The sequence below is a fragment of the Neodiprion fabricii genome, chromosome 3 (assembly GCF_021155785.1).
Source record: "Neodiprion fabricii isolate iyNeoFabr1 chromosome 3, iyNeoFabr1.1, whole genome shotgun sequence".
In the NCBI taxonomy this organism is placed as follows: Eukaryota; Metazoa; Arthropoda; class Insecta; order Hymenoptera; family Diprionidae; genus Neodiprion; species Neodiprion fabricii.
In genome coordinates, this window is record NC_060241.1 from 18,201,095 (window position 1) to 18,226,527 (window position 25,433).

At 38.1% G+C, this 25,433-nt stretch overlaps 1 protein-coding gene across 1 annotated transcript in view; it reads left to right on the forward strand.

The window, feature by feature from the left end:
• LOC124177758 (ras-specific guanine nucleotide-releasing factor 2-like) overlaps positions 1 to 25,433 on the forward strand; it is a 103,986-nt gene that overhangs the window by 61,533 nt on the left and 17,020 nt on the right. The window contains exons 6-11 of the mRNA XM_046560528.1: positions 4,579 to 4,726; positions 11,560 to 11,882; positions 17,755 to 17,984; positions 20,933 to 21,129; positions 21,730 to 21,855; positions 21,996 to 22,098. Coding sequence (XP_046416484.1) covers positions 4,579 to 4,726; positions 11,560 to 11,882; positions 17,755 to 17,984; positions 20,933 to 21,129; positions 21,730 to 21,855; positions 21,996 to 22,098 — 1,127 coding nt within the window. The remainder of the gene's footprint in view (positions 1 to 4,578; positions 4,727 to 11,559; positions 11,883 to 17,754; positions 17,985 to 20,932; positions 21,130 to 21,729; positions 21,856 to 21,995; positions 22,099 to 25,433) is intronic.

The following is a 25,433-nucleotide window of genomic DNA, read 5'->3' on the forward strand; positions in this document are numbered from 1 at the left end:
TTTCTGACTTACGTTTCTAAAGGTTCTGTATTCAAGCTTAATTTCAGTGCACGCTTAATTTTTCACCATTATTGGTATTCCGCACATTAAAAGAATAGACAATTACGGAAATCGAAAACGGAACTTGTCCAAATCGACAATTTCTATCAACATTCTGGTATAAAATAAACAAAAACAAAACATAATATATAAGACATGCACTGTCAATTTTCGTCCAAGTCGTCCCGAGGGAAAAATACCATAGCAAATATTTCAGTACCTCCTTTCTCCCCTCGCATTTAAAAGTCGATTATTCGCGCATCTTTTCGAATCGAAAGAACAAAGGCGCTAGTCTCTCTGTTTAGTTTTTCGCTTAAATTGTCTGGTCTTTTTTATCTAGTTATATTTATTTTTATTTAGTTTTACTTATTTATTTATTCATTTATGCAATTTTTCTTTCTTTTACTTATTTTTTCACCCACTTAACAACTCGTCGATGCATTCATCTATTCATTTATTTTTTATTTCTCATTTTTATTTTTCATTTTATCCATTCATTTATTTAGTTACTTATTTATTTCTCTTCTATTATACTTTAGTTTTACTTTATTCTATTCGTACTTGTCATCTTTCTCTGTTGTAACATTCTACTTTTCCTTTACGTGTTCACACTTTCGATGTCATTTAGATTCACCTCTTTTTATGTCCTGTTACTACTTTACTTGTGTTTCTGCTTTTTGTCCAACATTGCCATGGGCATAATAAACCTTATCCATCTATCTATCCATCTCTCCGAGATATGATTCGATTCTGAGCATTTCAATGTCGGGACATCAGCTCGTTTGACGGCTATCACTTACCGCCGACGCTTGTCACATCCTCGGGCGAGTTTCGAATGGGATTTACTTCCCTAACAGTAATCAATTCTGTTGCGGACGTTGATTTTTCGATATAATCAGACGTAGGCATGGGGCTGGAAGCCTACAGGATGAAAGTGTACCGTTCGAATAGTTTTTACGAATTATGAATTCAAATTGCGTTGAATGAATTTTATTCCGTTGTAAAATCATTGTTATGGGTACTTATCGATGAAATGAGGCTTCGCTGATAAAGGTATTAACGGCATGGAAATTAATTTAGAACTGATTTGTAGAGAAATTGATCTATTCACAAAAAAGAGACAGTCTCAGATATGTCGAAATTGGACAAACTACGCGATCGTGACATGTAAAAGAACGCGATATAAACGTGATACTTTTGAATTTATCAAAACTCGAACTTGCGAGTTTGAATTGCGATCTTTACAAATATTTAGATGCTTCACGGTATAAAATTCAACTCAATTCAACCAACTTCATTTTCATTTTTCAAACTCTGATTTCATATTATTTTTGCTTCATACAATGTATTCTTTGTATGACTCCTGACGTGATTTTAAGGGGTTTTATACCCAATCAAGAGGGCGAAAACAAGCGACTTTTCAAGGATTTTTCACGAAGAGACATTTCAATTTATTGATATAAAAATTTATATACATATTAGGGTAACATTGAATTTCATTCTGATGTTTTTTATTTTAACAAAGCTGATCTACGGGAGGGAACAAAAAAATTTAGTTAATATAAGGTATTATCTGGTCTTTAATCGAAGGAATAAGTTTCAAAAGCACTTTATACCTACGCTGCAGGGCGTCTCTGCGAATGTGCGCGCAACTTCGAGAATATTTGCTGGATCGTCATGAAATTTTCTGTGTATATACTCGAATGTATGTTTATTACGGAAATGTAATTAAAAAATCGATTTTTGAAAATTGAATAAAAATATTGGAAATTCAATAAGTTAGCATTTTTTGAGTAGAATGATTCATTTTCTGGTATTTTGTTGTTTAACGATTTTTTTTTCGTATTCAAATTTTCATTCTTCTAAAGATAACTAATTTGCCTTGAAATGTAATAGTTTAAGTGCACCCCGGAATTCCTTCTTTGTCTTCAGCAATCTCGGTGCTACACCAGTGTTATACACAGGAGATGGGCAGCGTAAGGGTTAAATTGAAACTGCCATTTTCATTCCAAATTATCAGAGTTCAGTGCCCAAGCCTCAGATAGTTAATTAAAAATCTGAGAAACGGGTTGATTCCTTATTTTCGCAATACAGTTGGTCGAATCTTCCGCGCGACGAATTTTCCCGAGCTTGTTTTTCCCTTGAGGAAAACTGGCTAGTTCTAAGAGTTCACGCACGAACCCTGCAAACTTTTCCACACGGCTCAGTGTCTTTATTTTCGTTTTTGATAAGTTAACTGCTCACAGTGTTCCTTCTACCTGCTCAAGGAAACTGGTCTCAAAGTTTCAACGAAGTTCGAGCAACGATTGCTACTCCCAATGAATTTCATATCGTATCGCGAAACTCGTTATATCTTCATCCTTTTCCGATTTCAAACTACGAGCAACAATTAATTGCCAACAGCGAGTTAATTTCTCGCTATGGTTTTCCCTCGTCTGCGGGTTGGAATTGTGCAATACTGGCGTATAATAGCTACGAGCCATCAAAGTGGCGTTCAGGCTCAATTACACCTGAGCTATTCTATCGTTAATTGACGTAAATCGTCTATTGACCCGCGAGCCACTCTATGGATTCGAGGGTAACGCTGCAGGTAATTAATTTCATCCCAGTTAGAACCCAGTGTATTGCCCCTACGGTTTGATATAAAAATGTATATACATATATACAGGGTGTTTTCGAGTAAACATGGCATTATATTTGGTTGCCTAACACTGAGGGGAACAAATATCGGTACGTTAGGTAGCGCGTTTAAAGTCCTCGCGACTTAACTGAAACTGCCCGTTGTTGGCGACCCATACCGATACATAGACAGAAAACAACAGCTGAAACTAGTGCTTTATGACCTATAATTTCGTAATCGGCCGTTGCCACAGACCCATTATTGCCCCATGTGATTATTAAATTATAATTCGATGTTTAACGCGATCTCAACTTGAGAATGTGTGAAAAATTAAGAAGTGTACTCAATAACACTACAGTTTGGACGAGCATTACTTGAAAACATGTGTAATAACAGAGAGGTATGGTGAGGCGAGGGGATGAACGACCGCTATAGATCAGCTAGAGATTAGTAAGGGGACAGAATGTATTATAATACTACGATGTGTGTGTCAATGAATCCAAGTACGCTAATCTCACGCACACTACGGCGAGTGGTCAACAAGACAACACGGTCCAAAGTTCTCAAAATCACCGCGAGAGCAAGCGAGACGAGAATACGGAGAAGAATCCAAAACCAGATCAGTATTAGTCGAAACTCGGAAGTGAAAACACGTGAGTCTTGTTGACAGTAGCTCGTTATGTGTGCGTGAGTGATACAGTGAACTGTGTGAACGTGGGGATATCAACTCGACGAATCGAGGCTCTTAATGATCGAGTTGATTATTAAATGACGTTGGATCGTGTTTCTAATGTACCAGTGATCGTCACGTCATCCTGGAGCCTACTCCGGTTCTTTGAATTGAACAGATGATGTGGTAAAGTTGAAATTTTGGTCTAGGATTCTTTACCAATAATTGAACAGTAGAATTAAATACGGCTGTGAGTTACAAATACAATTTCTTTGAACTTGGCACGCACATAATTTCTGAAGAAAAATTGTCGAAAAAATGGCACTTATAGCGTTTTTCAATTCTCCTCTTCGATTGCTGTAATATGATTTTTAATATTTCATGATCTAGGGCTCAACACCAAAATCGATCGACTCAGTTTTTTTTCTTCAGCCGCTTAGAATTGATGAAAAATAAACACTGTAAGTATTACAGTGGGAAGCGACAGGTTGTAAGCGATAAGCTTTATTGGAAAAACCGTGATCTTCACCGAAAACGTGTTTGCGAAGATTTATGAATAATTGCGATCAACAAACGAGACGAGCTGCACGGACTTTTCTTTTTTTATCTCTCCAAAATCGAAAAGAGTTTTCATCCTAGGCTCCAAAAAATTGAGTTTCTTGGAAAATGCTTTCAGCTTTCCCCAGTAACTCAATTTTGTTCGTATCAGTTTCCTCATTAGGGGTTTTGGTAACGCTATAAAAACGCCTAATGACGCATGTGTGCGTCGCTTGCAATTGTACCGAAGTCTGTAATAAATTGCGTCTTATTAGTTGTAACTCCTACAGTTACAAGGGGAGAATTCGAAGCTTGTATTTTCATCCGCGAATTCCCAGGCGAGGGTTTCTACCGGCGGTAAATCTACTGGAATTTTCTCCTTAATTTTCCACCGTTTTTCTTTCTCTTCTATTTTCTGTTCATACATCCTCGTCTGTTTTATTCAGCCCACGTGTTTTTCTTCCCCGAGGCTTACAAGTAATGAATCTTTTTTCACCAACATAATTGTGGCGATGCTGTCCAATTATAGTTAACGTTCGTTGTTGTTCGTAGTCTTTACTTTTCTACCTTTTTACCCGGATGTCCGGAACTCGTCGAGAGCCAATTAGCATCATATGTCGTACTTGAGAGATCAATTACGTATTCCGGTTGACCGTTCTTGTATTCGCATAAAAATATTGACTCTCAATTCAAATCATATCTTCTTGTACAGCTTCAACAAGCTGCTTTTGCAAAAGGAGGAACTCGAACAGAAGCATCTCCATCTGCTGCAGATCGTAGAGAGCGAGAAAACTGCAAAGTGGCAATACACTCAACAGTGCGAAGAGCTCGCTTCAGAGATCAAGAAACTGAGGGCTGAGGTACGTGCATTTTCACAAGAAACATTATCTCTATCAATTTTTTTTTCCTCACAAACCTGAATCAAAATTTTATAACTTTGACGTCTTTTGAAGGATTCTTGGATTTTTCGCTCTTCGAAATTTCATATACTTCTCTTACTCACCATCTGTAAAATCATCGATAAGTTCCTTTAATAATTTTTGCTCGTGGAATATGGAAATGTTGAAAGTAAATTGATCAGATATCAAATTCAACCTATATTTTCCTACACTAAGTTTCAAAGAATTAGTCGGATTTACCAAAAATGTCGATCAAATATGACGATAGAAATATTCTTTCGATTCGACAAAATCCTATTTGATCGTACGAATCATTGAACAGACCTGTGATTCGTGTTATCAATTGAAACCAAATTTATTTCAATTAACATAACATTTTTTTCATCGTATTTGATCGCCATACTTGGTAAATTCGATAGATTTTCTAGCGTGTATTTTTACAGTCCTAAAAACAAAGCATTAAATAAGCTTCGATTGTTTTTTCTGTTTTGAATCGACCTACACTGCATTTTCATGGATAATTACCTGGAACCTTGAATCAATGATGTTTGAATCGACAAATATTTTTAAGAGTTTAATGTCATTCTGGGAAAAGAATCGAGGGTAATTACGCAACAAAATGTATTGGGTAATTATAAAACGTACAGATCAATTTCCTCAGTGTTCACACCCACGCTTAAGCCTTGTAAATTAGTGAATGGGAGTAATTAGGCATTAAAAATGTTAAGGGTTTCTTCTTGTTCTAACGAATCACCTTCAAACTGCTAATCTTATCCTATTTTTAAACAAAGGAAAAAGTTTTTTTTACAGAAAATCAGACTTGCTATTAGAACTGAAAAAAATAGATTTTTTAGAAAGGGATTGTAGCAGAAAATAAATATTTATATTGTAAATGGTTTTATTCGAAATCGCATGACGATCAAACAAGTAACGATTTCATCGAAAGAATTTAACTCTTGCATTAAAAATACGTTGGTATAAGGGAATATAAAAATTTTCGTCTCGTTATTGGCTCGTACCCATTATAAATACAATCTACATTTACTGGATAAGATCTTTTGAAATCAACTGGATCAATAGAATAAAAATGAAGAAAAGTCATATTTAATTTACTTAGAATGATAAATAAATATAAATTTTTGGAATGGGTGTTTAATCTTGTTCGGAAAAATGTTAAAAAAATTTGAAAAACCGAAAGTTTGTTTCTGATATCTGAAGCTGACTTCAATAAGGGCCCTTCAAAAAAATTAAATCTGAGATCGTTTGTTGAGAACAATTTAATTTGTTATAGGTATTAGAAAATTCCAGTAAAATCGCACAACGTTACAACAACGTTTTAAATTTTGTTGCAATTGCAAAAAAATCATGGTCAAAGTAGCTGTTTGGTGTCGTTATGGTTCGTCTACTACATTTTCTGGTTATTGCAACGTTAAATATGTTAGTCTGTTTATTTTTCATTTGAATAAAGTATTAACATCGATTTACTGTAGCGCCAACATTGGATCATCGCAATAGTTAAAAGAATAAATATATAGTAATCATAAGTGTAATAAAAATGGATCATAACAGATAATAGATTTTCTGGTTATAACTGCCAGTAACCTGCACGAATGGGAATTTCTCTAGCAGTAGGATCGAATCTCATCTTCAGTCGAGTTTCCAGCAGGCCGCGATGCTGGTCTCCGTAATGAGTCAGGCTCACCGAACCATAAGCTTCGTTACAACATAACGCGGGTACAATGTCGGTTAATCAAAACTGTTATGGCCTCTAAATTAGAAAAGTCCCTCGTTGTGGCGGTGCGGTCAGCGCTCGTCCTTAAATTACGTAAAGTTATCCAGGGGAATATTGTTTCATGAGTATTCACCATCTCTTTAGACTTTGCGGAGTGAAATGTCACGCTTATCCAGTGAAAACCGTACCATTTGGATATTAGCGAGATTTTACTCTAGAGAATTTAGAGTGCCGAGTAAAATTTCTCTCCTACTGGAGTGGCTCCATTTTCACTTCACAAAATTAACGGAGATACAAGTAGGTAGCAAAGGCCGGTTCTGGACATAGATTCCTATACTGATATTAAGAAAACATTCCAGAAAAAGGTTTGCGCCTTGGCTAATTGTCGGTAAAATGTCGGTATGGGAATCTGCGTCCAGAAACGACTTGATCGACCTAATTTCACATCTCTTCCTAACTTTCAATTCAATTATACTTATGTCACTTGAAGTTCCTCACGTCCCTCGTTTGCGTTATAAAATTCACTCAGCTCCATCCCTAATCCAGATAAACCCAACAAGCTGGGCGCAGATCGAATCAATCGAACGGTACTTCATACCTCCGCACGTCTGTTTAATGTTGACCCTCCGGAGGCCGGAAACCCAGTTGAGGGCGCAATCGAATCATGATTGATTATCGTTGAAACGGGTGACGTCCGACACCTCGGTTCACGTCTGGTGCTCGGGGAACCCCGCATCAATTTAACATCACTCACGAGTGACACCAGTGCCAGTCTAAATTTAAGATCCGGATGAAGGAAAGACTGAAACATGGAAGGTCATGATTGACGGCTGTTTATTTGCTTCCGAATTTTTGAACTTGTCAAATTATCGTTTCAGGAATCCGCTCGAAATTTAGTTACTTGTGAGAATTATCAATTACTTATGGTATACTTGCGGATGAAATCAGAACTCTTATAAATTGGAGCAGGAAAAATGTATTGATCAGTTTCTTCGAGTTAAGCAAATATAAGTATAACTCGTGGTGATAGTTGAGTTGTTGTGGCGTGTGATCGCCTGGTTTTTAGGTGCGAATACAAAGTTTTTCTCACAAAATGATGCAGGAGAATTGAGAGGTCGTATTGCCTCATTAGTTTATGATGGAAGCGCAGACAGAGATATTTACGAAGAAAGTAGGTGTAAAAGTGTGAAAAAAAAAACGACATGCCATATTTTATATACGTCCTGTTGCAATGCATCTAAATTACTCCACAAAACATTTTTCGGAGAAGTTGTACAAATTTTCTATGAAAAATTGTTTCTCGTTACGGGGTTTTGCTGTAGATGAAAATTCGCACATCGTGTTTGCGTCGCAGAACGTCTCGTATGTTATTGTTGTGCAATTTATTGCGCCATGCGCATAACAAATTGCTCGTGATATTCCCCGATCACAAAGTGCGAAATAACGAGGGGTGAGAAATGGGTAAAAACGGGCGAGTACATTTTTGCAGCTTGTTTCCCTAATCGTGAATCGATAGTTGACGTGAGGGATGGCAGGACAATTGCATTCGATTTCAAACGAAACATTTGAGCTTCTGTACTGCAAAATTGAATCGTAATTGAGCCAAGATTCCGCGAACCGTAAAGCTTTGTAAGAAACCTTACGCACGTGTACACGAGGCGCGTATAACGTGAGCCTGGACGATCCTGAAGTTTATTCTCAGCTTGAATTGCCTTTTCACGTGCGAGTAACTCTGCTGTAGTCAATTGGCACAACGAGAGAAATTTCTAGACGTGGTTACTATGCAGTCTTTGACTATTCTTATTCTGTGCCATAACCGAAAAAGGAAAGCAGTTTTTAAACTGTAAACAGAAAACCCAATCTGTGTTACGATTTCATTTGATTGTGGTTACTCGTATCATATTTTCTTGTAATTGTTGGCACGAATTGATGTTGGTGCGATAATAAATTGAAGTTAAGATCTTGTTTAATAAAAAACTTGCGGTCAATCAAACGAAATGCAGTGCTGTAACAAAGAGATAATTTTATATTGTAGTATACCTAGCAATGCGTTGCGAATTGTTTAAAAACCATCCCGACAGTGACAAAAAGATTTTGTTACCTGCAAATGGCTATAACTATTTGTAATTTATTCAGTCACGTGAGAACTGAAAATTTGAATCAGTAGTTCCTATTGTTTCTTCACAGTCGTTTTATCCTAGTTAAATACTAGAAGAGACTACGAATCGAAAATATAAGACGTCGAATAAAAATTCAACATTGAAAGCGCTATCGATCATTTTTTTATCACGTATTTCGACTAATAACATTTTTTTTCGATTTTCTTTCGCCGCTAAATAAGTAAGGCAGCGTGGATGTAAATACAAGGGATTGATTAACGTCTCGACGAAAAGTTTCGGAAGGAGTGTAGCTGCTAATTATTGCCGTTGAACAGTTACTTATAAAGCGTTTAGCTAAGCTTGGCGATAAGGGAGGTACGAACGGGAGTTAAGAGCGAGTTGCGTGTTTATTTTTCCCACTCCCCCGTAGTCGCTGGTTGCCTTTTGCTCAAGACTTGAAACTTGAGTCACATTTTTTTTACCTCCAACATCGCGCCACCTAATTATCCGGTTGATTAAAAATTCAGCGTCGCCTAGTGCCTCGGCCACTTTCGCGGACGCTAAAAAATTCAGCTCATTTCTCCTTTTAGACGCTGTTCAGTTGCCGAGAATTCCTGAAACTCGTTTCAGCTCATTAATCTCGCAAATTGTTGTTCACCGTCTTCAAATTATCAATATTTAACTAACCTTCTGCGAAGTCATCCGTTTGTATTAAAGGTCGAATTGAGGAAACTTGGATGGCAGAGTTTTGGCAAACAGTATGTTTCAGTTTTAATGTAAAAAATATACAAGATACGAAATAACGAAGAAGAATCTCACTTTCTCGATGCGACAACCTGCCAAAAAAATGTTCGATCCATATTTCTGTTCGTGTTTTTGCGGAAAGTGAAGATTGACTATTAAGATCAGGCCTATTTCTAAATTTTAAACCTCAAGAAAACAAACATTTTTGCGTCGAAGAATCGTCGCTAGTTTGTTTTTGTGCCGTCAGTCCGTGAATGATTTTTTTCAATAGAACCCTAGTCAGTCACAGAAATTTTGCACTCAAAGTCGTGAAATTCGATTATATAAATAGGTTACATAAATTAACGAACGTATGTTTTATTAAAACACATATTGCCGATATTGAAAATTAATTCCAGTCAATTGGTACAGAATGTATGTATAATATTCGTAAGCAAAGTTGGTCTTAAGCCATCATAGCATTAAAAACAGTATGATTTTAGCATTGAAAAAATTAGAAAACAAAACGTTCGTTCTGAAGGCATGCGAATTTTCTTTGATTTAATTTGTGCCGGTGAACGTTTTCTACTTAAATCGAGAGATTTTTCTTTGTTCATATCACATCAGTCAATTACAGTTCAACGTTTTGAGCTTTCGTTGCATCATTTTTTTGCGCAAATTCATTTGTCGATAAATTTTAGCCAGTTCATCCTCCAAATCGTTATTTATATCCTCTCGGAATCGGAACGTGTGTATCATGCGATTCTCCCGCATTGCGTGCCGAAAACTTTCCGAAAGGATTTTGTTACATCACGAAATAAGAGCTTTCACGCGAATCGCGAGGGTTTTGGTACGGAGATGGATACATGGATATAGACAGATGGATAGACGTGCCCAGATGGCGATATACTAAAGAAAGTGGTCGATAGAGCGCAAGAATCGATCGAAACGCAGTGAAAAAGCCATGTTTGATTCAACGGCATCAGTTGAAGTTCCAAATTTGAAAAGTTCCGACAGCGCTTAATTCCAAATTATTTGGTGGTGAAACTTGAACGTAGAGAAATCAAACTTTTACGAATCAACAAAGTTTCGTATGGGTGGAAACTCGATGGCTCAAGGTTCCGAAATACAAAATTCCGAAAATTCAAGTAACGATAGAAAATAGTTCAAAAAAATAGAGTTTCGATAGAGTAAAATTCCGAAAATTACAATATACTCACGCGTCGTAGTTTCTTCAACAAGTGGGTGTAAAAAATTAAAAAAACCGAAAACCAGAATGACCAGGATTCCGAATGTAAAAATATCAAAAATCAAAAACAAAGAAACTTTGATGTTTCGTCAAAGTTTGATTTCTTGACTTTAAGTTTCACCACCAAAACATTCGGAATTTGTCGCTTTCGGAATGTTAACCACATCTCCGAAATGTTTTAGCTGAACCAACGCAATGACTCTGTAGTAAGTATCAAACACTGTCTAGCTTGATCAGTTGAAAAATAAATTGCAATGTATTTGTTAAATAGAGTGGCCACTTCAATTGGTTTTCGAAACTCATTATGTTTTCCCTGAATTCGTTGCTCGAGGCATATGGCATTTCGCAAGAATTTTTTATAAATTTTTAAATTTGCTGAAATTTAATAGTTCATTAGTAAATATACAAAAAAAAAACAAAAAATGAAATAAATAACAGAAGACTGGAAGTACTATTAAATATAAATATTGAAATTAACATTGATAAAAACCCAGGCACTTAGGCGCAGTAAATGAAATAAGAATTTAAATAATATTGGAGCCAGCATAATGATCAAGAAATATTGTTAACAGCTAGTTCAAATTATGAGTATAACACTTAACAAAATCGAGAGATCATATACAACCCTATATTTCGCAGAACTTTTTACAAGACTGCAAATTATATGTTTGATAAAACTTCTAGATCCATATAGTGAATATTGCTTCCTCTGACAGCTTCTTGCCTTTTTCGTGCCGAACAAAGTTCTCTGACATTCCCCGTTTTTCTAGACGATTTTCTAGGCCAATGTGAAAAAATTGGTTTTTTTTCCATATTTATAAAAATAAAACTCTATAAGACTTGCTCGAGAACCCAAATAACGCGTTTACCACACTTAAGAAAAACTTTGTGTGATATTTATGACGCTGTCTGCACTTCCGGCGATTGTTTCCAAATTATCAAAAAAGCTCTGTCCTTGAAAAATGTTCACAAATCAACTCAAACATTGCAGCTATGCGCTCTGAAGAGGGAGTTGCGTCCGGCGACAGTCGCAGCTCCGACTTATGTCGGGTCCAGCGAAATTGCCGCGGGACTTCGAGCACTCGCAGGATGCGGAAGTGGCGTCGGAGGGTCAGGGCCGGCTGCATCCGGGGCCGCATTGGGGTCCGGGGGTGATTCGAGGGGCGGCGAAGCTTCGGAGGAATCTGTTGAAGTACGGAAGATCCTGAAGGTTCAGAGCTTCTTCAGGGGTTGGCTTTGCCGCAGGAGGTGGAAGCAGATCGTCGAACAGTATATAAAGAGTCCCCACGCAGAGAGCATGCGGAAGAGAAACAGGTGCGTCCTTTAAATATTGAGGGAGGTGCAAGTTGTCTCAGAAGTAATAACCCGGAAGAAAATAACACGTGTGAAATTTAATTTTATTGAATTGAATATTTTCTCGATTCTTTTCTCATGGGTTATTTTTGTATTTTTCTTTAAGGCTGCTCACAGAGAAGGATTATTTTTACGGTTGCATCAAAACGCGATTTTCCGTTGAGTGAAATACTGCGTAGTTTTTTTGCTCTTTGAAACTAGATGACTACAACGTGGAAGCGAACACGCGAACTTTCATTTGAGTAATGTTGGAGGGTCATGTTGTCTGGATGATAAATTGGGCTGGAAATGAGATAATAATTACGCGGAGCAAGAGGCTGAAATTGTGGTTAAATTTGATTAGAAAAATTTCTCCTTGATACCGGGAAAGACTGAAGAACCGCGAATTTAAAGTGGAAAAGTTTCGATATTAACGATTGTAAGAAAGTGACTTTCTTCCCAGGTGAAATCTTGTTTACCGGAGTGTAGGCAATTCTTGAAAAAATTATGCGCACAAGTTGACTGAAAATTGTGCCGAGGAGTTTGGAAGGTAAAAATATTCACCATGGTTGAATTGATATTTTTTAGCATGTAACGTACAAAACTTGTGACAAATGAAGTTCTAAATACTTTCGCTTCATTATGGATGTATCTTGTATTCTAAACGGCAATCATTTCGTATTCGGCCAAAGAAAACGATTCCAACTTGATCAAAAAACTGAAAATGCATAAAAAGCTGTTTTTTAATAATCGTTGATAAATTCACATATTTCAGCCCCAACATACAATTTTTTTTCGCCATCAACTTCGCATGAGCAAAACGTGACCAGAAATTAATTTCGTTTAGAACTCAGCGGCGAGCTTGAAAATTCTTTTTTTTCTCTTGCAATTTTTGAACGGCGATTATTTTTCTCAGCTGATGTTTTTTATTGTATTCGATGCGCCAGATTTGAGAAAAAATTTCCTGTTTTTTTCCTAAATTATATTTTTTGCTATGAACTATTTATTCCTGTATTATATTATACATTTCGCGACGATCCGAACACGGAGATTCAGCTGTCGTACCGGTTTCATTGCACATTCAATAAAAATTACTGTTCAAGGATTAACGACTTGCCCAAGGATTAAACTCGCGCTCCCTGATTTCGCATACGATTCAAACAAACATTGGGACGAGTTGTTGCGATTACAGATTACGTTTCGAACAACGTGTGCAGAATATATGAGGCATTCCCCATGTAATCGACACACGTGAATTTATTTACTGGGCTGAATTTAATTTAGAAGCTTTGAATTTTTCTCTATCATAATTTTTGTAAAAATTCTCACGTCACGTCACGTTGTCATCAAATCGTACGAAATAGTTCTAAAACATAAATGTTAATTTATTGCATTGCATAATTTTATTTTATATTGTATACTTAACATTTTATAGGCACCTGTGTGACAATATTACACTGGTAATGTTTGCAAAAATCTAACGAACTGAGATCGTTTGCATTCTTCCTCGACTTTCAGGGGCATTGAATGTTCTTTCGATACTATAACTTCAAAATTCGTTAAAAACTCAACCTTTTTTACCCCCAAATTTTCTTCTCATGATTCATAATTTTCAATCTACATTTATTTAAAACTCGGCAATTGCAGATTTTCGCACACATTTTATCAACCCTTCGCATTTAATCTTCTTTGAATAAAAATCTATAAAAAATCACCCACAATTTTATGAACTGACAAAAAAAAAAAAAATAGTATACAAAGTATGTACCGGTTTTGAGCGGGTCATTGCTTCGGTCCGGTAACTGATTACACGCGGAATGTCTCATATATGTATACCACAAATAATTACCAATTATATTTTCCGATCTTGCGATTAATTTTCAGAACTAGTTTCGAAAAATTTAGTCTCTTTTGTTTTGTTTTTCGCACAGGCAGAATTGAATCGGCACGTTGAACTCGACACGCGTGAAAACCGGCACGGAAATCCTGTGAAAAATGAATCCTGCTTAATACTTGGAAACCCCGTTTCGCGTTAATCTTGCACTCGCGGGAAATCACACTTCACGGGGTGAAAGTTGCGCAAGAGTTGTCATTTGCCCTATTTGTACGCCTTATTCGGAGACTTGTTCTACTTCTGCAGTTTATTTGCACCCCGATTCGCAATATAAGCTTCGCGTTATACGTGTGAAAACTTTTTCCTTTAACGTCACAAGTTGCAAACTGTTTTACCGATATACTTATGGATGCTGTACTCTTCTAACAATTCTCGTAATTTTCACATTTTTCAGCACCTGATAGTATAAGACGCTATACCGTAAAAAATGTCCAGTTCATACTTGCGGAAGATTCTCGGGATGGTTTAACTTTTCTCAAAATCGATTTCGGGCATTTCTTCATGGGATCGTAAATTCTGTACTATTTTTCTATAGTTTATATGCTTGTTTTTTATCCGTTTCATAAAAAGAAATCCTCTGTCTTACCTTCGAATTTGAACTTTTGCCTTATTTGCGAAGGGATAAAAAATTGAAACCTGTTTCCAGAGGATAACTAAAATCTTTGAATGTCGCTAACGGTGTTCTGAAATGAACTTATTAATCCCCACGGTGGAAGCCATCAATGACGTTGAGGTTGTTAAACGTAATCCTGGTTACAATTTGCCTTCAGAAACCTTAAGAGAAGGGCCAAGACGTTTACTTTGAAATTTTTTTTTAAAGACTTCGAAAAATTATTGTCGGTCAAGAATTCACAGCATTATTCGGAAAACCAAGTATCCTTAAATTCCTGAAACAAAATTTCAGTAAAATTCAAAACTTTTCAAGATTTATAAAATAATTACCGAGACAACTTGAGAAGTGGTAAAATAAATAAATGAACTAAAAACTTTCCGATAAAAATTAGTATCTTCATTTTTTTCAGTATCTGTAGTCGATGTTGTCTCGAACTTTTTCTTGATTAGTGGCACATGGACACATGAACTTCTACAATCCATGAAATAAGGGTTATGAGAGTGGATGGGAGAATTCAATTTGTAAACTGAAGATTGAAAAGTTGATTTGAGAATTTTCACAATTCATTTGACGTGTTCATTCTTGAATTAAGTGTGGGTTTCCATGCGCTCAGTCCTGCTGGGCCAATGTGCCCGGGCCGTTAGGGCACTCTAAAGTGTAAGAAAAGACGTGAGGCCAGGCAGCTTGGCAAACTGAAGCAACCTGCTTACCCCTATTTTCGCGACTTTCTCCTTGCCGGTGTAACTGGCCCCAAGGGCTTCTTTGGGGGGGTCCTCGAGTTCATCATGCCGCGTGATCAGGTGGGATGAAGTCTTATGCTCTTCTCCACATCTCAAGCACTGGGACTTTGTTCTGAGCCCCAGGTACTCATAGAAGGCTCGCGGGATTGTCTTGTGCCAGCTGTGTTAGTAAAGTAACGCAGTTCCATGCCAGCACTAATCTTATGACGTATGCGTCCGAGGATTGTAAGTGCAGACGGGCTGTCACTACAAATGTATATGTGCTCGCCTTTGCAGCCTCTGCTCAGGATATCCCTGGCACAGGCTATTAAAGCATACACTTCGGCTTGAAGTACTGAGGCCATGGGTCCCAGGGCGAGCGAAATATTCAGCCTGGGTCCCCCGCACCAGATGCCGGCCCCAATGTCCGTTTCTGATTTGGACCCTTCTGTGTACCACTCGAGTTCATTTGGTGAGACTAATTCGTCTGGATTGTTCATCTAGGTCTCTCTGTGGGGGTAGGTTTCTCTAAAAGTTTGGGCAAATGGGAATCTGCTGGGGCAGCGGTCCTCGCTCATGGCCAGGATAGTCCGTGGTGCCCCTATCCGGTATGGTACTACCTGTGCCCTAAACCGATGTATCTCCAAGGCCCTAGATGCTAGTGACAGGTCCAGAAGAGCTCCCATGGTAATTGTGTGTGTGGTCCGAAGAGTCCCGTGCTGCCTAGGATCGCCATCCTTTAGATTCGGTTACATGCCTTGTGTGTGTACCTAGAGAGGGTCAGTCTTGACCGGAAGATCTCGATACGTCCCATCGTAAGGTTGCATCTTCGGTGAAGAGTACCATGTCGGTTTTACTGGAATTAATCCTTAGCAACTGAGATGTGCAAGAATTCTGAACAAAGTCAAGGGCTTTCTGCATCTTGATTGTCATGGAAGGGAGATGGTCGCCTGGCAGTATGAGGCCATCTAGTCGGTGGCCTCCGTTTTTGATCTTTTGATCAGTTTCTTGTACGCTTTTTGGGTAGCCTTGTAGGCCGTCCAGTCCGAAGCCTCGTTTGTCTGAAGGGCCCTGTTTAAGAGTTTACGGGAACTGAATCTGAGTTTGTTCAGCTCTCTACTCCACCAGGAAACCTTGGACTTGCTGATCTTGAGCGTCGCGGGACACGCTGCCTCGAAGGCCTGAATTATGGAGGATCGTAAGTGTGTTACCTCACTCTACACCAGGCTTGTGCTGCTCAGACGGCTACAGGGTCCTTGGAGCCTCCAGTCAAGGTACTCCTTGTAGGAGGGCCAGCCTGTAGCCTTAGGGTTCCAGGACATCCATGTCGGTTTCACCTCAGAATCTGTGGCAAGGGAGAACGTGATGCACCTGTGGTCTGAGAGTGTATTCTTTCTGCACCCGCCAGTTGTGAATTAAGTTCATCAGCCTGGGGCTGCAGAGTGTCAAGTTGAGCACTTCCTGCCTGTGGTGGGTGACGAAGGTTTGTCTTGAGCCCTTATTGAGTATATCTACCTTGACTGTTCGTAGGTAATCCAGCAGAGCTGTTCCCCACTTGTTGGTTTCGGAGCTCCCCCAGACGGTGTGGTACGAATTAGTATCGCAACCAATCACCAGGAGCAGTTTCCTGTCGGTACAGTACCTAATTAGCTTCCTGGATTCCTTCGTGGGTGATGGTTCCACGGAATCCTAGGGGAGGCAGGCCGAACACACGACGAGATCAATAGTCCTACCCTTCATCCGTCTCAGTTTGATCGATGCAGCTGCTAGGTCTCTGCTACAGAACTGACTGAGCCTTAGTGCGCGATCCTTGTTGTTTATGTAGACCGCAGCCCTGAGGGTAGGTCCAGCCGTGCCTTCCTTGTACACCAGTACGCCGTTCCTTCAGTCTAGTCTTCAAACAAGTCCCTTGTTAATCCATGGTGCATGTATGATTGTTACGTCTGTTTGCTCTACCGCTAAATGTCAATACCGTCCGACGCAGCCAAGTTAGAGCCCCTTGTTGGAGCACGAGACCCACAGGACGCCCTGGTCGCACCGGTACTGATCGAAGCCAGGAATCTCTTCCCCTTCCGAGATGGAATTCATCACTTCTTTCAGCATCCATACCATCAGGTCACCCTGCTCAGAGCTGAGAGTGTCTGCGGGGCAGCCAGTGGGTGTAATAACGACCCTCCGGCCCCCCCGTAGCTCCTAGATCTGAGCACTTCCCGGTTCCTTTTCGGGGCCGAATAGACTACCGGGAGCCTGCTGTTGAAGGGCTTGAGTCTTTTCAGACCCATTCCCTCCGCTGGTGTCTGGCCACTTATCTGTCGCACTTCACTGGCAGTTGCTCAGTAATTGAGCCCCCCTTCACGGAGTGCGCGAGAGTGGAAGAAGGCTTCGCCTCAGGGTTCGTCTCGGAGGAGGTCTCCGAGACCAGTTTAGTCTTCCTAGCCCTCCTTCTCGACGTCCCACTACGGTGGGCCCTGCCTCCTGTTGCTGTCGGAGGGACGACAGGAATAAAAGTCGACTTTACGCCCTTGTTACATAATGTACTGTTATTCACGAAAAGGGATGATAAAGATGCGAGGGTAACTTCTTACTAACGATTATGTACAAGTATCTGTAGAAAATTTGTATTCTTAGCCTGGTATTCCAAATGGTCGAGGCTGAGGAAGAATACATGGAACAAATGGAGGCATTAGTCAGCTGCTTTTTGCGCCCCTTCAAAATGGCCGCAAGCTCCAAGAAGCCACCGTGCAGTCACGAAGACGTCAATAGCATCTTCCTGAACAGCGAGACAGTCCTTTTCCTCCATCAGATATTCCTCAAGGGTCTCACCTCTCGAATGGAGAGTTGGCCCACCCTCGTCTTAGGTAAGTAGAAACGCTTATTGTCCGCGAAGACAAAGAGGCTTTGCTTTTTTGAAGGAAGCCCGGTACATAACATTAATGGAATGAATTATTCCAAAACCCTGCACAACTAGAAAAATTTAGTACTTGAGATAATTATATTTTTAGTTGTATCGTACGAAGCTACTAAACATGAAATGACAGTCAAGAAATGTGCTGAGTCAACTTTTATAACGTGATAATATTCTATGGTTTTTGGGATCGCTGATAACGGATCAGAAATCGGATTTAAAGAATTCCAGATCGTGGGTTCAATGTTGCAGATAAAAATTTCAAATTTGACCAAATACGATAAAAAAACTTTATGTAAGGGTTTTCGGGGTCATTGATTAGATTCGCCATACTAAATTTTAAAAATCTGATTTATATTCGTAATCAGCGATGCCAAGAACTTATAATTTATTTTTACGTGTAGAGGGGTAACTTTCTCGGAAATCAATTATACCTTCAATTTTCACAATTTTTTTTAATCAATTTATTTCAACAATAATAATTTGCATAATATTGCAATAATTACTCTTGAGTATTGAAAACTTGCTAGTGTACTACTAGAAATAGCAAAAAATCACAAAGAAACATGTTGAAAAATTCTCTAAATATACAAAAAATGGATTTAAAATCGGTGGTAATACTTACCGTTATGACTCAAAGGGTTAAAGTAGGTTTATACGTATACAGGTCATATTTACTTACTTCGAGATTTTATTTACTGGGTATCTGTCTCTTGTAATTAATTAATCCGATACGTATAATTTTCTTTTTGAGATTTATCTCAATCCACTGAAGAGCTTCGTCGTTTTGAATACGGCCGAAAACCAATATTGAAATAATCGTAAAGGGTGTCGATTAGTGCTCAGAAATCACGTGACAATTCTTTGGAAATTTGTTAAAAATCGTTGATTACAGATTTCGAATATTTTAGCCACCCACGCATCATTTTGCCGCCAGAAATTGCAGAAAATTGAACTTCACTATTAACTAAAATTTTGTTCGGGTCGATTAAACCATTTGTCTGTTATTCAAAATATACGTAATAATCAATTTTGGCAGTTGAGGCATTTTACATTTTATTATAACCGAAATTGATGTAACAGCATTGCAGCATTGAGAATTCTCCTGAGTAATAATATTTGTTTAGTGAGTCATTTTGCATCCAAATTCGTCCTAATCGGTGTATAAGTTTTTTTTTTTTCAAATATTCATAGAAATTCATTGATGGATATGCAACAATTTTTTCCAAACTTTTGACACATTAGGGGGGGGGGACTTGGACGGTCTAAAGTCATATCTATTTTTAGGATTTTTTTTTTTGAAAGAAAATGAAAACAGTTGGAGCAATTCGAGTGTCAGGGCTTTACTAATTATAGTTTCAAGAACATTTTAGCATTTATTCATTAAAATTAATAACAAAATGTCGGTATGGCTCATATAAGTAGCGAACAACTCCGAACTTAAAGGTTTTTGCAGTCGTGCATCTCCTGACGTCACTGTCCATCTTGTAAGCAATTGAAAAAATTTTACGAGCTAAAAATACGTTTGCGGGATTAAGCTCGTGGCCGTAATGTTTTCAAAAATAGTTAAATATATACGATTGTGAACAAAAAATTTCATTATTCGACGAAAAAACTGTTCAACTATTAATTTCAATGAAGAACTTCTAATATATTCTTGAAACTATAAATAATAAAGCCCTTGAACTTAAATTGTTCTAAGTGTACCCGCCACCTTAAGAAAAGAACAATATCATATTCAGTTTACTTATTAGAATTTCCCCTCCCATATGCAGTGGGACTTTTCGCAACAGAGGAAAATATTGCTGATATTGCTTAAAATTATACCTGTGTACGTTAAAAGAGCTGCGATGGCGGAAAAAATTTCGGCGGCTTTTATGATGTTACTTTTGGCGAAAGCAGGAGAATTCCGTTCTTTTTCACCCGTGGAATACGAGTTTCGAGTTGGGGTCGCATACAAGAGCTTCTCATGCTAATCATATGTACACAGAGAATAGCATATGCGATATGTATATACAGGGCGTGTGTCTGTTTTTATTTCATACCTCTTGAATTGGAGGTGAAAGCGAGTTTTGAATGGAATGCGTATGCGCTTAAACTCGGCGAAATTTGGAGTCTAGCTTCTTATTTGACGCCTCGAAGTGGCGTTTTCTTACACGCAAAATATTACACTCCGTATCAAATCAACTCGCAAAATTGGGTGGCTGAATATATTATTGCGGGTGTCGATGAAGGGTGGAATGTAGGTCAGAAAATATTCTGCTGAGATGAGTGTAAAGAATTCTGTGCGCTTTTCTAAAATTGGAAAAATTAACAATGAACGGTATTTTAGCAACGCAATCATTTCATTCGCTCAAATGATGGATAATACGTTTAACGAATTAAAGAGAACATTTAAAAGAAGCTGTAGGTGCCATTTGTTTGTTTTTTTTTGCATATTTAAAAAACGCTTCCATCTCTTTCAACAATTCACACAATTAATCGATGTTTAATAAAACGATGTATTGTATTATCAAACAAATTGTAAAATAATTTTGCCGATATACAGACAAATTTCTTTTCTGATACAGCAAGCCCGTCGTTTTATACCCCAAGAAAAATTTAATACGTTGGTCATACATGAGGCAATAGTTATGTATTGTATAACAAGGAGGTAAATAATAGTAGATCTCGAAACGAGTACGGATACGGTTTTTTAATGAGACGTGAGTCAGAAAATCTTACTCGCACGAGTTTCGATCCGTCATTTTTATCACGCAAGGTCAGAGCGCTAAAAATTCATTTCTGCTAAGTGTGTATTATAATTCGCGAGATTTTTCTTCACCAGAGAATCCTTCTCACCGTCTGTTACGCGTAGCTGCATAATTTCGTTATTGAATATTGAAATTACTCGGTGTACAGGGGATTTGTTCAACATGCTGCTACCCATGCTGTCCATCTATCAAGAGTACGTTCGCAACCATCACTACAGTCTGCAGGTTCTCACCGAATGCAAACAGTCGTCGCCCTCCTTTGCAGCTCTCCTTGCGAGATTGGAGAACAAACCGTCCTGCCACGGTCGATCTCTTGAAACTTTTCTCACCTACCCGATGCATCAGGTAGTGATTCTCCCACAAAGTAGAATTTGGTACCTCGATCGTCATTTTTCGTAGAGTCAAATGCTTTCACAAACGCTTTCTACGACTGGTACTATTTTTTAAAAAATTATTCCTGTACTTTAAAGTTCTTGGGAAGTGAAATTTTTTATATTTTTATGATTAATAAGTAGAAGGACAATTTCAGACTTCATCATAAAAATGAGTAATTTATCGACCAAATGTTTCTGCTATCGATTTAACGTAAATGAGATATAAGTCAGGACAGTAATCTTGTTTTCAAAAATTGAATCACAATATTATGTTTAAATCGATTTTTTTGCACAAAAATTTTCATTCCATATTTCTTTTGCCTCTTCATACATTTTCCATGATCAAATAATCTCAGCTACTTTGAAATTTTTTCCATTATTCTCCGTTATAGAAATTATTTGTCACAAAATTTGTTTGTATTTCTTAAATTTACCGAACGAACGTAAGATTTCGTAAATTATCGTCCCAAATATTGCTGCTTACGTCGAGAAATTCGCATGCAAAAATTTAATCAGTCTGAATTTCTTTCAATTCACGTGTTTTATGATTCCGCTTCGTAATTGATCACAGATTCCGAGGTATATCATCACGCTGCACGAGTTACTGGCTCACACGCCCCACGATCACGTGGAGCGAAAGAGTTTGCAGAATGCTAGACAACAGCTGGAGGATTTATCGCGACAGATGCATGACGAGGTTGGGACCAAATTCATCGAATGATTATTGAACGATTTTTACCGTCAGTCTTTTCTTCTCCTTTTCGCGATATTCGCTCCCGAATAGGTGGCGAAAATTTATTATTTACGCAGTTGACTAATCGTTGTTTCATTTTCCAGGTGAGCGAGACCGAGAATCTGCGCAAGAACTTGGCAGTGGAAAGAATGATCGTCGAAGGTTGCGACATTCTACTGGACGTCAATCAAGTTTTCGTTAGACAGGGTGAGTCTTCACTGGTTAATTCTTCAAGTCGGGGGTGGAGGAAGCTCTGGATTTAAAGAGCTCTTGTATGTATGAAGAGAATTTTATGATATGCTGGTTTTACTGCCACGTAGTTCGCTACTTTTTTTAAAGCACCCACAAATACGTTAAAGTTGGGACTTTTATGGGGTGTAACCCCCTCCGCAACGTTACACTTCGATCGAAATAGAACCAATCGGCGAGCGAAATTGGGTTCAAGTCTCGAAAATTAGCGAGGTCTTATGCGGAAAATTTACAACTTCAATTATTCGGTGCTAGATTTGATACATTGACGATTCAGAAATTATGCATAGAAAGATGATAAAAAGGTGTCAAAGTAATGTTTCCATATACGCGGGAAAATTCTGATACCCAGTTGTACATATCAATCGAAATTGGGAAAGTAAAAATATATGCATGTGATTCGTAAAGTAAAATCGAAGTTTTTTCCATCGTAAAGTTTTGGAACTTGAAACGACGTTACTGCACAGTCACACAAATCTGATTGTTGCATTAATGAGATATAAAAGACGGAGCACATTCTGCTATAGGGCCATTTAGCGTTTTACGACTCGCCAAAGTACCGTTTCAAGCATTTTTAGAGCAGTTAAATTATTAACAAGCGAGTGAAACTTCTGGGGAAAATCAGAAAATTTTAAATACCAAGATCCCTGTCCAGAATGATGAAATTCGTCGTCCGAATTTCTAGTCCAGAGATATACTTAGTTCTCAATTTTCTCCAAGCAACGATCATGCTCCAAAAACTTGAATGGGAATTTTAAATAAACGAAGCTTTTTTAAACAGTGAGAACTCAAGCGTTTACAAAAGAAAGCAAGCAGTCTTCGAAATAGACTATCTGAGGAATGAAAACTTAAAAATTTTGATTTTCATGCAATTATGTTTTACTGTGTTATTCTTCATAGAATTCTAAGCGACTCGTGTTTTTGTTTTATCGGCGGGAAAACGATTTAAACGAGTGAAATCAACCCTCATACAAATCTACATACAACATCCCTAGTGTTAGTTAAAATATAAGCAATAGTTTTCTAGTAATATATAATTAGTAACTTTCCACCCCTATAATTTTTCACCATTCAGCCCCATCGTAATCGGACATAATGCATTTTTCCTTATTCACCATGAGAATTGTCCTCCAATTGGTTTTATTCAAATATCTAACCTGAAAGCATGCGACACTGCGAAACTACCACTGGGCATGCGCAAATTTGGGGGTTGATTTCACCCCTTCAAACGGTTTTACCGCCGATAAAAAAAAAAAAAATACGTACTGCTCAGATTTCGATGAAGAATATCTTATTCTGAAATGAACGAAATCGGGGGGAGACACCTTAACACCTTAATACCTTTCCTTGTAAGACTGTCGTAAATCCTAATCATCTGAAAATATGAATAAAGGGCTTTAGAGTAATCTAAAAAGATTGCAATAGATTGAGTTTATCGCACGAAGTAGAATAACTGCAAATCATTTTCCTCGACGATGTTCAAATTCAGATTTGATTGTATTTTATGTTGTAAAATATTTCGTATATCTAACGGCAATCTATAGAAAAATTCGGAAGAACAATGGTTACTATACTGCTCAAAGATTCATTAGGCATGTAGCAGTTTCGTAAGGAAAAAATAGTACAATCAAGGTTGAAAAAGTATAACTAAAGTTGTTTGAGTTGAACTGTGTTGGGCAAATATTTCCTGTTCATGTCGAAACATATTGAAACATTTAATTCAATAGAAAAAGTTCAATTGTTTGTCATTTTCAGAAAAGTTAGTAAATTTGAAAATGGATACTTACGACTTTCGTGAAATATACTTTCATTAAGAAGTTAGTTTACTTTCCGTTAAAGCCTGCATAATAATTTTGCATGCAACGTCTTTATTATTAGGTCAAGTCTTACGAAAAATAGTCGTCGGACTTGAATTAAGGTAGGCCGTATGTCATTGAAATTTGTCGAAGAATTATATTTTGATCTAATAACTCCAATTAGCGATAAATAATAAAAGTTTCTTAATCGGAATTCTTGTCTTTCAAATTTTTCTCTACGTTAAGGAGGATCTGTTTTCAATCATATTGAGCTAGATTGACCTTGGTCGCAGCTTTTGTACATCATTTCACCGTATTTTCAACATTAATTTGTCTTGACTACAACTTCGACGAATCCTTCAGGCACTAGCAAAAGGATTTGGTTGAAAAAACCATATCGATTTTCCAAATATTGTTTTACGTGAGTATTAGACGGACAAAGCCGGATTTTTACACGAAGTTAATACAAAGTTTTCTAAAGTTTGATTTTTTTTTTATTAAACAATATTTACAAGACTTATTGTTAATACTAAAAAGATATTCGGTCACGGTGTGTATCAACGACTTGAATCGAATCTCAAAATCTATTCGTCCGATTGACTTGAAATTTGGCCATATCTTTGATTATAACATGTTCAATAAAATGACCGGCTGCTATAAAAAGAAAAAAAGATTGTAATTGGAAAAATGATCACTCGGCGAAAGAAAAGTTCGATTTTTATCGTTTGTTATCAACGAATAAATCAACATTTTTTATAATCATTCGGCCTTTGCCCAATCAAATTTCTTCATTCGAAGCGTTACAAATACCTTGACCCTCAGAACGAGGTCAATGTAACAAAGAACGTTGCACCCTGACGTTCAACCTCCGAAGTTCACCCCCAACTTCGCCGAAGGCGTCGCGATATCGAGGCGACGTACCGGAGGTGCAAAATTCTGTTTTAGCAACAGTCGGTAACCGTTTTTCAATTTCGTACAACTCGAAGGCGGGACAGAAGTGCGTTTGCGCAAATCTCGCTGTGCCTCGTTCAAATCGATGGTGTTTCTCGCAGGCGCACTCGACTCGCCATCCGCGTCGGCGCCGCGGGTTCGTTTCCTCTTGGACGCGTGATCGCGCGTCACATGGCTTCCATGCAAACGTCAGGCGCCTATCTGCCCTTGAAAAAAACTCGCATCGTGTCAAGTTTCGGGGTTTTAATTTTTCGCCGAAATTTACCCCAGCCGATCGCATCCCTCGATTTGAAAACCGGTAACTTCGAATCGGCGCGCGGTTGAGTCGTTTTACGGCGAACTTCAAACGTCTGGGTTCGAACCGAGCGTCTGGGTGGCTGGCAGACAAAAACAACGCCTTGACTTAGTTGCCATTTTGATACTTAATCATTATCGTGATATGTACGTTACATTGTGATATCGCCGGGAGTGTGTTTTTCACCTCGGGCCAACACCGAGGAGACCTCGTTTATTTAGCGTTTCGGAAAAGGACCGTACCGTCACGTT